The sequence below is a fragment of the Tupaia chinensis genome, unplaced genomic scaffold (genome assembly GCF_000334495.1).
Source record: "Tupaia chinensis unplaced genomic scaffold, TupChi_1.0 Scaffold000477_1, whole genome shotgun sequence".
Classification (NCBI taxonomy): domain Eukaryota; kingdom Metazoa; phylum Chordata; class Mammalia; order Scandentia; family Tupaiidae; genus Tupaia; species Tupaia belangeri.
In genome coordinates this window covers 2,950,859-2,963,104 of record NW_006159986.1, presented here as the reverse complement: position 1 = coordinate 2,963,104, position 12,246 = coordinate 2,950,859, and the positions used below count along the sequence as shown (strand labels likewise).

Sequence of the window (12,246 nt, the reverse complement as noted above, 5' to 3'; positions counted from 1 at the left end):
GTGTGATCAATACAATGTGGGTGGAAAAGGAATAGAAGACAATTGTAGACACCAGAGACAGTGGGAGAAGAGGGTGGGAAAGGACAGACGGTCAGAAAGAAGGGTAGAAAATTTTGGAAAATAATATGCATGATTAAGTCACTATACAGTATATTCTAGATGGGAAATCACATTTTGTATGCTATGATGATGCTTAGGGAAATAATGTAAATTAAGTTACAAAAAAAAAGAAAAGTTTCAGAAAAAAAAATTTATTCGATGACCGCAGTTAAGATATATAGCCCCAGCTAGATGATACTTTATAGGATGCCTAAAGTTAGACTTATGTTCATGGAAATGTATCTATCAGCTGTGTTTGCTACGAAAATATTTAGATTAATTACGATCTTTAGTAATTCAATAAAAAATGGGGGGAAAACAGTATAGAAAGTAAACATAGATACCAGAGACAGTGTGGGAAGAGAGTGGGAGATGGCTGAGGGTAAGAGATAGGGAATCAAGGATGGGGGCGGGGGAGCAAAACATACAGGAAACAAGAAATAGAAAATTATTTGTTGACAATAACATGTATGTTGATGAGCTTGATTGAGAGAATATACAGTGTACTCTGGATGGAAAATCTCATTTTGTATGCTGTAATGATGTACAGTGAATGAACGTAAACAAATAAATTAAAAAAAAACATTACTTACATGCTTTATAAAATTATCTAAAAAAATCTTATCAAGAAGTTTTTAGCCACACCTTTAGTGCTGAATAAGCTTATGGAATCTGTCTCCCTCAAGCAGAATGGCTTTTGGCCCAGAGAACACTTTATTCTCTGCCAAAATGGGTGGCTAGTCTGGACAAGTGCTACTAACCTGCACAGAGATGTCTATTTCCTTTCCAGCTCTGAGCCTCAGTTTCCTCATTTATAAGAGTAGAAACAGTAAGATTTATTTGGTGTTTTCCTTTCCCCCTTCCTACTCACATTTTTCCCCCTTAACTCCCTCTTCTCCTCCCTTTCTATGCTCCCGTCTTCCCTAAATCCTTTGTTTCCTTACTTAATACCATTCAGCATGGGAGAATCATTCATTCATTCATGCTGAGACATCTAGAAGCATAGCACTGTGCTTGACACTACAGTGGTTTCAAAAGAAGTATGAGGTTAGCCTTTGCGCCCCAAATTACAGCCTCCCTGGAACATAGGTCCGGAACACAAGACAGTCAGAGGCCATCAGTTAATTGAGGGATAATGGATCCACCACTGGTCACTGCCAGAAGTATTCAGCAGACCCAGCAGGGCTGGAGCAGATGGCAGGCTCCAGGGAAAAGGGTTGGCTGACCCTGGGCCCCAGTGGCAGCGGGATAGGCTGAGGTCTGGAGCCAAAGCCTGTGCTTTAATCTCCCTGGAAAGCCTGTGTAAATCATTCACCACCCTGACCATTCGGCCTTCCTGTGGGAGTCAGCGTCCTTCTACCCATGTCTGTGTTGCCGGGTGTGTGTGTGGCTTAAAGGAGATAGCACACCTTGAACCGTTACACAAATGCTAGCTCTGCTGACTCTGCCGCTCACTGGCTGTGTGATATCAGACGCCCTGCTGAAACATTCCAAGCCTCAGTTTACTCAGCTATGAAGTGGGGCTATTGGGGATACAAATCTCAGGAGGTTGTTCTGAGGACTGAATGAGAGAATGCATGGAGTCAATTCAGCATGACACTTGGCAGGCACTGAGTGCTCAAGGAATGATGGCTGGTACCATTAGCCCTCTGATGGTAAAAGGCCTGTGTGGAGAGAGCATTTGCAGCTGAGAAGCACTTGAATTCCCTCCTGGGCAGCAAAGGAGTGCAGCCCTGCCTGGGAACCTGTGGACCACAGAGGCTATGCAAACAGCAAGGGGCTTCCCAGAACTTCCTGCTGTGCCTTCTCCAGGCCCTGTGGCTCCAGGGTGGCCCTTGATAAGCCCAGAGAATATCCCCAGGAGGCTGTGGCTTAGCTGGGTTGAGTAGAGCCTTTTATCTACATGGGTGGGAAATGCAAACACCCAAGGAAGCCCAGTCAGGCTCTTGGCTCAGCTGTGTCCTTTGCACTGGGGCTTGAATTTCTAGAGAGGAAAGGCTGAGACAGCCTCTGGGACTCTGGGATTGTATTGGGCAGATGCTGGTCACATCAGGTCCCCAGGTGTGGGAAGAGCATGATGACTCATGGAAGCTCTCTATCTGAGGGCCCCAAACACATACACTTGGCTTGTGGGATGTGACCTGTGTGCTCAAAGCCCACCCACACTCCCTAGTGATAGTTGCTTAGCATCACCAGTCTAAGTACAACAAGATACCACTTGTATAGCAATTGGCAATCACAACAACTGTCATTATTGCATACTTACCACAAGCAGGTGCTGTTCTAGATGATTCAAACCCATTTAATCCTCACAGCTACCTTAGAGAATAGGTATTATTATTTTCTTCCCATTTTACAGAAGAGGAAATAGAAGAGTTAAGTCACACAGCTGGTCTGTGGTGGGGCTGGGGTTTGAACCAATGAGTACACAGGCAACTATGATTATGTGCTGTTGGCCATCCCCTTGTGAAGCCCACTCCAATTCTCTCTTTTTTTCTTCATAGACCTTGATCATATCCAGCAGCCTGGAACAGGATCCTAGAGCAGAGGTGGAGGTGGAGTGCAGAAGTGGGGTGGGGGACCAGACTTGGGGTGGCTCCTTGGCCAATCTCCAGTGGGGGGCACTTCAGCAAGCTTTATTATCTCTGAATCTTGATTCTTATGTTTCAAGATGGGAATAATAAACTTAGGCTCACAGAGCAATCCTGTGGACTTAGTAAAACCATGTGTGGGGCACAGAGTAGTATGCCTAGCTTATTGCTGGTGTTCAGCTCATGACTGTTTTCCATATGGGCAGATAATTTGTGTCCCCAAAAGAGTAATCAAGACCCCAAACTACAGGATAGATCAAAACACAAGTCCTACAAAGTTCCACCCAATGAGGCCCAGAACCCAGCTCCACCCTCCCATGGAGCTCAGCTCCTAGTCACTTTTCCAGGTCTCATTTGCTTGGCTTGGATTGGGTTGGGACTTGTTAGTGCCTTGTCAAGCTTTCCAGACATCCGTTTAGCTGACTCATGTAGCAGAGGTAAAAATGTGAAAGTCAGGCTCTTCATACTTCCTGAGGAGGTTTGTGAATCAAGACACTCTCTTCCCCCCTTTCTCCTATTTAGACAACCAGAAGGAATGACTTCTCCATTTTCCAACCAGGGCTGGGGAAAGCATGCTCTCCAGGTGTCACCATGAGCAGGTTCCCAATTAACTGATCTCTAATCCTCTTTGCTGGAGCTGAGGTCGCATAGTCAGAACAGATTTTCTGGTAAGGGAGGCAATAGAGATGTGTTTATCAAGGCTCTGCTGTATCTAGGGTGACCAGTTGTTCCATTTTCCCCAAGACTGAGAACTCTCCAATATGTGGGACTGTCAGCACTGACATCAGGAAAGTCCCTGGGAAGCCAGGAGAGTTGGTCACCCTGGCAATATCTTTTAGGCCAGTTTCAGAGCTTTCTGTGTCTCTTTCTCTACAAGACCCTTGCCTTCTTACAACAACCAGACATGCTCTTCCATCTACCAGGAGGCCAACCTAGGTGCCTCCTCTACTGCCTTGAGTCTATGAAAAGAGGCAAAGTTGGAGAAAGTCCAGATAGTGGCTGGCCCATGCCTGCTTAATGAGAAGGCTGAAGTCTGGGTTCTGATGACAGCTTCCTTTGAAGAACTGACGGAGACTTGGTCTTCTAAGTGACAGGGATGGTAGAGGTGAGTCTCAAAGTAGCCAGCAGTCCAACGGGGCTCCTGTTTTACAAGGTCATGAAACATTCATGGGAAGCTAAATAGCGGGTTAATGAAGGGTTCTGATAGAAAGTGGTATTAACTTTAATGAGGAGAAAACACTTTGTAAAGGCCAACCAACGCCCACTGGGGCGGAGGTATAAATCTGGGGGGGAAGAGCTGCTTCTCTGTGTTGTAGCATCTGCCCTCAGACATCTAACATTCACATTCAGTCTGCTGAGGCCATGGCTTCCAAATGCCTCAAGACAAGCTTCTCTTCGGGGTCTCTCAAGAGCCCAGGAAGGGCTGGTGGGGGCTCCACTCGTGTGTCTACAATGTACTCCAGCAGCTCTTGCAAGCTTCCGAGCCTCTCTCATGGGGCTCGCACTTTCTCTGCGTTCTCAGCTGGGCTTGGCAGAAGCAGCTGCAGGGCTGCCAGCTGCCTCCCTGTTCTCTGCCTTCCAGCTGGAGGTTTTGCCACCAGCTACAGCATGGGTGGGGGCTGGTTTGGAGATGGCATCCTCACAGGCAATGAAAAGGAGACTATGCAGTCCCTGAATGACCGCCTGGCCAGCTATCTGGAGAAGGTGCGCCAGCTGGAGAAGGAGAATGCAGAACTGGAGAGCCGCATCCGCGAATGGTGTGAGCAGCAGGTTCCCTACATGTGCCCCGACTACCAGTCCTACTTCCGGACCATTGAGGAGCTCCAGAAAAAGGTAAGAGGCTCAGAGTGGCTTTGGCTACTCAGTAGCCTTGTTTCATCAACCATGGACTGGAAACTAGAACACAAGATGGTAGTCCTGCTCCCACGGGGCAATTTGGAAATTATGAAGCATGGTCATATTTGTGGCCTCTTTTCTTTCTCCCAGTACTTGTATGAGGGAGGTATTATTAGCCCATTATACAAATGGGAATGCTGAGGTGTAGGCTGGTAACATGGCATGGTAGGCGGTTAGTGGAGCCAAAGCTTGGACATAGGCTCTATGAACTAACTGCTCATATGATCCTTGGACTCAGTTCTCTCTGAGTTTCAATTTCCTCATTGTTTTAAAGCAGAGGAGCTTGATTTGATGTGTTTGATGTAGATCAGGTCTCCAGGAAAGGCAATGCCTGTCAGAGAATTTTCCTTCTTGCCCAGCCTATATCCTCTGAAAGTCACAGCTGGCACCTGAGAGGGACCATCAATGACCAGAGAATCACAGGATAATCACAGATTGTCACTTGCTTTCCCTGGTCTCCCACTAGGCCTGGGAGGGAAGACAGGAAGGCAGGGAGAAACTCCCATCCATTATACAGAGCTTTTTCTATAGCACATCCATGCCCTTTTTGCTATCCCTGGTTACAAGTCACAGACACACTGCATTGGAAGAAACCTTAGAGGTTCCGTGGTCTGATCCCTCGAACATGTATACAATGGAGACTCAGCCTCCAGGGGTTCAGGATAGGTGACTCCCTCTCTCCAAAGGCAGCTCCAATCAGCAGAATGCCCTTTCTTGCACTAAAGTCACTTCTCGTGTCCCCAGACCCTGTGCAGCAAGGCGGAGAATGCCAGGCTGGTGGTACAGATTGACAATGCCAAGCTGGCTGCAGATGACTTCAGGACCAAGTAAGTTGTCCTCCTCACCCCTTGGCTGGGGACTGGTATAAACTAGACATTGGCAATGCCTAGACTTAGGGTTTTGGCTATGCTCAGTTACTGAGGTGTGAAGGCAGGACCCACAGCACCAGGCTAGTCTGGGGTAGGACCTGACTTAGATAAAAAAAAAAAATGAGGTGCAGCTGCATGTGCCCTGTTCTGTTACTGCAGGTATGAGACCGAGGTGTCCCTGCGGCAGCTGGTGGAGGCCGACATCAATGGCCTGCGCAGGATCCTGGATGATCTGACCCTGTGCAAGGCTGACCTGGAGGCCCAGGTGGAGTCCCTGAAGGAGGAGCTGATGTGCCTCAAGAAGAATCACGAGGAGGTGAGGATGGGGGAGCAGTGAACATGGGGGAAAAGATGAGTCAGGGACGGAGGTGAGCATGGGAAGGAGGTGAGTAAGGTGGGGCAGCTGAACATGGAGGAGGGGTGAGCATGGGAAAACAGGTGAGCATGGGGAAGGAGGTGAGCAAGGCAGCCAGCTGGGAAGGTTAGTGTTGATCACTGTCTGTGCCATAGGAAGTGAACAGCTTGCGCTGCCAGCTTGGTGACCGGCTCAATGTTGAGGTGGACGCTGCCCCACCTGTTGACTTGAACCGTGTTCTGGATGAGATGAGGTGCCAGTATGAGACTCTGGTGGAGAATAACCGCCGGGAGGCTGAAGACTGGTTTGATAACCAGGTAGGTTCCGGAAAAAATGCAATAGGGGGACATGATGGGACACATAGAAGTGACCTGAGGCTCTGAATCAAGAACTCTGAGTTTGAGTTCCAGCTCTGTTTCTACATCACAGTGCAACCTGGGACAAATTTCTGTTCTCAAGCGTGAAATGACTGGGTTGAACTGGGAGATCTGCAAGATCCTTCTTGGTCCATGGTACTAAGTAGCCCCTGCAGAACTCAGAAACTGAGTCCCCAGTGCTCCTGACTAGCTCCTGTGTGTGCATGTCTTTCAGACTGAGGAACTGAACCAGCAGGTGGTGTCCAGCTCAGAGCAGCTGCAGACCTGCCAGGCAGAGATCATCGAGCTGAGACGCACAGTCAATGCCCTGGAGATCGAGCTGCAGGCCCAGCACAGCATGGTGAGCCTGAGATGGGGGAGAACTGCCACTGGACCAAGCCTAGAGCATATGAGCTCCCAAATTTCCATGCCCTTACCACAAAGGTGGGCTCTGGGACTTCTTGAGCATCAATCAGGGCTTCTGTACAGAGAAGAGGGAATGAGGACCCAGCCCGTCACAAATGCCCCAGTGATAAAAGACAAGAGGCCTGTACTGAACGACATGTTCTGGCAGAAGCCACAATATTTGTGTAAGCAGATACACCTCTGAGTAATTACTCAGACATGTCATTAATAGGGAAATACTCTCTAGTTCAAGGAAGCTCCAGGGGCTAATTGGCTCATCTCAAATGAGAAATCTGACTGTGGTTCATTCTAGCTCAAAGTGATTCTCTAAGCCTCTGTTCTTGAGTTCCACTGAGATCCCAGATGGATCCTCTTTGCTTCTTCTCCTGCCTCTAATCTTCTTCTCTTTATAATCTCTTGCTCTTATAGAGAGATGCTCTGGAATCCACCCTGGCAGAGACAGAGGCCCGCTACAGCTCCCAGTTGGCCCAGATTCAGTGCATGATCACCAATGTGGAGGCCCAGTTGGCCGAGATCCGGGCTGACCTGGAGAGGCAGAACCAGGAGTACCAGGTGCTGCTGGACGTGCGGGCTCGGCTGGAGTGCGAGATCAACACGTACCGGGGTCTGCTGGAGAGTGAGGACTGCAAGTGAGTCCCACCACCTAGCTTCTCTCTGAATGCCAGTGTTTGGAGTTTGGGGGAGACAGCATGGCACCTGGAAAGACCCTGGCATTTGGTCAGGAGCCTTGGGTTTGGGGTCTAGGGTCTAGTCTTGTTATAAACTCAGCATGTGACTCCAGCTGCCCCTTTCCTCTCCAAGTTTCATTCCACTTTGATAAAACATGGAGGCATATGATTCTGGGATTTGATCTGAGTTGTTATATCAAACACAGCAAATAGAAAACCCTAGTAATATGACTTTTTTCTTTTTCCTAGGCTCCCCTGTAATCCGTGTGCTCCTGACTACTCACCCTCCAAGTCATGCCTCCCCTGTCTTCCTGCGGCCTCCTGTGGGCCGGGTGTAGCCCGTACCATCTGCAGCCCCCGCCCTGTTTGTGTGCCCTGCCCGGGGGGCCGGTTCTGAGAGTGACTGACCTAGAAGACCAAGGCCATTGTCTCCAGGGCTTAGAAAGGAATCTCCTCAACCTGAGCCCTGATGCTCAATCTCTGTCTTTGCACAGAGTCCAGGCCCAGAGTGTGACCTGGAGAGGGCTCCTGGCTTTCAAATTTCTCCGAGCTCGTCCCTAAAGCTTGCTGCTCGCAGGCCTCACCTCCTTATCATTTCAGTGGGTTCCAGGGTTTTGTTTTCAGGCTGCCTCCGTGTCAGATTTTCCCTCAAGGTGCTGTTCCAGAGGGTTCTGAAATGTAGTAGAGGGCTTCTGTTGGAATAATAAAGCACATTTGATCTAGCTCCACATACCTAACTCACACCTTGTTCTGGTGTTGGTTTGTGTCTCCACTGGGTTCAGAGAATGGCTCGTGGGTAGGTGAACAGGGCAGATGCCTGACCAAATGTGACTGTGGGGATGACAGGGCATCTGGCTCTTTTGGGAGGGGGTGGGCAGAGGCCTACAGTGAGAGTTTCTGGCTTGACTTCTTTGTCCAAGATTCCAGTGTGGTGATGGGTGTCACCAGCCCTCTTCCATGATTTCTGTCTGTGTACATGGTCATCCCACAGCAGGGTGGACAGAACCAAGATGGACAAACTCCTAGTTTCATTGTAGCCCCTTCCAGTTCAGCAACCCTTCTTACTCCACATCCCACACCATCAGGAGCCAGAGAGTAAGCCTGCCACTGGATTTCCACCTGTAGTTCAGAGATTTTTTTTTTTTTTTAATTTGCTAGATGCACGTGCACTAGCGTGCGAGAGAGACAGAGAGACAGAGAGACACACAGAGAGAGAGAGGGAAAGTGAGAAAGCACCTACCAGAGAGGATGGCCAGATTGTAATCCCTTCTCCTCCATCTCTTCTTGGGATTTTGGGCACACACACACAGGCACCCAGCATGTTTTTCAAGCTACAGGGCTATGGGGTCTGGGACTCCAACTGCACAGTCAGCCATGTGGGATCCAGCCACCTCAGCCACTATGCCACCCAGCTGGCCCCAAGATCTAATTTTTTAAAAGGAGCTCATGACCTTTCTTATGTACTCTTGGCATCTGAGAAGGCAGGTACATGGATGTGTGATCTCCCAGCATCTTGGCCCATAAGCTCTCATTTGAGTCCCAAACGTCCTCCCTAAACAAATACCAAGTTCCATCAATCCCAACGAGAAAGGGAGAGGGGTGAAGGCCAAACTTTCTAAACTAGAAAGGAAAGCAGGTTGTCCCCAGATGATTGCGTGCTCCTCCTAAGGTGCCAAGAGCACCTGCTAAGGAATTTGGTGATGTTAGAGAGCCCAAACAGTGCCCAGGGTGGAGAACAGATTGGTGAAAGAGGCTAACAAACAGGCCTGAGATCCTGAGTGTGCCTGGTGTAGTTTTCACTTATTTGATTAAATCCTCTTCTTTCTAACCTCCTCTAAAGGAGAGCTGGGGCAGGCTGACCCCATGGCCTAGTGGTTAAGAGAGGCTGATCACACATGGCCAACTGTAGTTCAAACTCTGGTGGTTTGAAAAACAGTCCAGAAGTGAGTGCATGAATGCTCCAAATCCTGACAGGATGGAGAAATGAAGGAGAACGTAGGGTGACATGACCACACCCCATTAGGGAGTGTTCTCTCACCCACTTCTCTCTCTTTCTGGTGCACCCTTTGAGGGAGATTAAAAGAAAAGTAGAACCAGGGCCTTTGGGTTCTCTCAGCCCCCTTGCTCTTGGTGTTCTGTACCACCTCAGCTCCAGTTTTAGAAAACCTTGGCTGGTTCTGCTGAGGCACAGGGTCTCAGAGGGTGGTTTTGAGATCATTTACTTCATTCAGTGCTCTTTTATCAAGTGCCAGTATGTGCCAGGCTCGGTAGAAGGGGCAGGGTTGGTCCATGTGGAAGAGCTGTCTTGGGGTGGGATAGGGCAGATGCTTCCTTCCTACTTCTCTTCCTTTCACTTTGATGGGTGGGGGGGGGCTGGCTAGAGGAGGTCATGATTTTAGTGTAATGAATGTGGGCTCAGAATGTAGAACTGGGTTCAAATCCCAGCCCTACCACTTACTGTGTGTGGGAGCTTTGGCAGATCCTTTCTAAGTCTCAGTATCCACCCCCCCAACCCAGTAACATAGAGAACATGACATAGAGAACTATGCCAACCAGTCCCCGATGCTTGGCCGAGCACTGGCTGGCATTTGGAAACTGCCTCTCTCCAGCTGCTGTCTGGATTGTGCTTTTCCTTGCCCACGGTTTGCTTTGGCTTCAGAGAGGCTGGGGTGGAAAGGCTTTGATCAGATAGACCTGGGTATGAAAACTGTGTACTCACTTGCTATGTGGCCACCTTTTTTTCTCTTCTTTTCTTTAATTTTCTTATTTTTTAACGCTTGATCACTGTATATTTTTACAGCATATAAAATGATTTTCCCAGCATGAATACACTATGTACTGCATATTAGTCCAGTCAAAGATATTACTTTATATACATTATCCTTAACAGGTAATTTTCCATTTTTGTGTCTCTTAAATGTTTGGCTTTTTTTTTTTTCTTGTTCTTTATTCCCTCCCTCTTGTCTCTCCACCCACCCACCTCATTGCCCACCTTAGCCTGCCTCTGGTATCCACAGTTGTTCTTCCAATATTCAGTTTCTGCCACCAGAATAGCTAAGTTTAAACAAATAAAGAATGATAAGTGCTGGCAAGGCTGTGGGAAAATGGGACTCTCCTACATTGTTGGTGGGAATGTAAATTAGTACAGCCACTGTGGAGAACAGTATGGAGATTCCTCAAAGACCTACAAATAGAACTACCATATGATCCAACAATTCTACTCCTGGGTATCTATCCAAAGGATAGGAATACACTCAGTCAGAAAAACACTTGCACATTTATGTTTATTGTGGCATTATTCCCAATTTCTTTTTTTTTTTTTAATAGTTTTTTGCTATAGGGCATGTGTACTTGCTGGACACATACACACACACACACATATACATACAGAGAGAGAGAGAGAGAGAGGAGAGAGAGAGAGGAGAGAGAGAGAGAGAGAGAGAGAGATGACCCGTTCCTCCCCAAACCCCTCATAGAGGATGGCTATACTGCAATCCCTTCTCTTCTCCTCTGGGGATTTTTGGCACACATGCACCCATGCCCAGCATTATTTTCAAGCCGCTCAGTCTGGAACTCGCACCATGGACTTGGCCATGTGAAATCCAGATGTCTTATCTTCTATGCCACCGACTGGGCACCTTCCTTAGCCTTTGTTAGCTCTCACTCCTTCTCTTGCAAGCTGCACCCAGATGTTGCACATTGACCCAAACTATGGTCCTTCTGTGTCTGATCACTGCTGCTCTCCCGTGTAGGTTCTGCTCATGTGAAATTCTGTCCATCCTTCAAACTGTAAACACTGCTCATACCAAGCATTTAAGCCTCGTGGACTTTGCTGAAGGGTTTGTGGACACCTTTCTGCTTCTGCTCCTGGCTCCCATCTCCCTCCCCTCATCTCTTCCTTCCATGACCATCCTGTGATCTTCCAATCCTTCTCGCCTTGCTCCCTCTTATGTCTTGCCAGTCAAATCAAGATGCTTGATGCCCCACCCTGCACCCCAAGAACTTCTTAGTGCAATTTTTTTTTTAAGTAGAAAGAGTCTTATTCTGCAAGAGGAATTCTGGTGGCAGCTGTTGAAATATATATGCTCCTCTACCTCAGTGGTTCTCAAACCACTGGGGGGACTTACTAGACAGATTGCTAGTCCCCAGCCTCAGAGATTCTTATCCAATACATCTGGGATAAGTCTGAAAAATTTCATTTCTCTCATGTTCTGGACAGATGTTGATGCTGCTGGTCTGGGGACCATACACTGAGAACCACTACTGCACCTTAGCATAATAGTTATCTCATAGGTTTGTGAGGAAGAGTAAATAGGCAAACTAATGTCAAGCACCCTGCACCATGCCTGGCACTTGAATGGTGACATTTTCTCTTTGCCCATTTACTGACACTTCTGGTTGTGACTTTGAAGGGTGGGTCATTGGGTCTTGCTCTATGTTGATGTTACCATTACAGCTCTTTCTGTATGATGCCACTGTCTTCTCTAAATGAAGGGACTGGAATTTATAGTGGTGCAGGGAATTAAACAGAGAGATTATTTTTATCAATTTCAGTTTGCAAGGGGAAACTGAGGCCCAGAGAGGCAAAGTGACTCTCCTAAGCTCACATGACAAGTTAGAAGGCAGCATCTCTAGCTTGACTTTCTTAAAAGTTCATTTCTTTATTTCTTCTGTGAGAGACAGAGAGACAATGAGACAGTACCCCTGACAGGTCATGATGCTGCAACCCACCCCCAGTCTCAGGCAGTCCTGAATCATGGGCACCCATGTTCAGGGTACTCAGGGAGGTTTCTGGATATGAACTCAGAACCTTCCCATGTGTTTCAGCTTTGCAAAGTGTTGCAATTTACCATTGTACTTCTTCTATCCAGCCCTTTGACTTTTCTTTAAAAGAAAAACACAAACAAATGAAAAACTCAAACTGAATTGTATGTATCGATGAGAGAGAGAGAAATAAGGAGAGAGAAATAACCACCCTCCATAGGG

General features: G+C 47.7%; 1 protein-coding gene across 1 annotated transcript; it reads left to right on the top strand.

Moving 5' to 3' along the window:
• The first annotated feature begins 4,052 nt into the window (after positions 1-4,052).
• On the top strand, positions 4,053-7,657 carry KRT35 (keratin 35). Its single transcript, XM_006155976.1, has 7 exons — positions 4,053-4,523; positions 5,331-5,413; positions 5,615-5,771; positions 5,966-6,127; positions 6,402-6,527; positions 7,001-7,221; positions 7,510-7,657. The coding sequence occupies exons 1-7, from the start codon at positions 4,053-4,055 to the stop codon at positions 7,655-7,657; spliced, it is 1,368 nt and encodes a 455-aa protein (XP_006156038.1).
• The last annotated feature ends 4,589 nt before the right edge of the window (positions 7,658-12,246 follow it).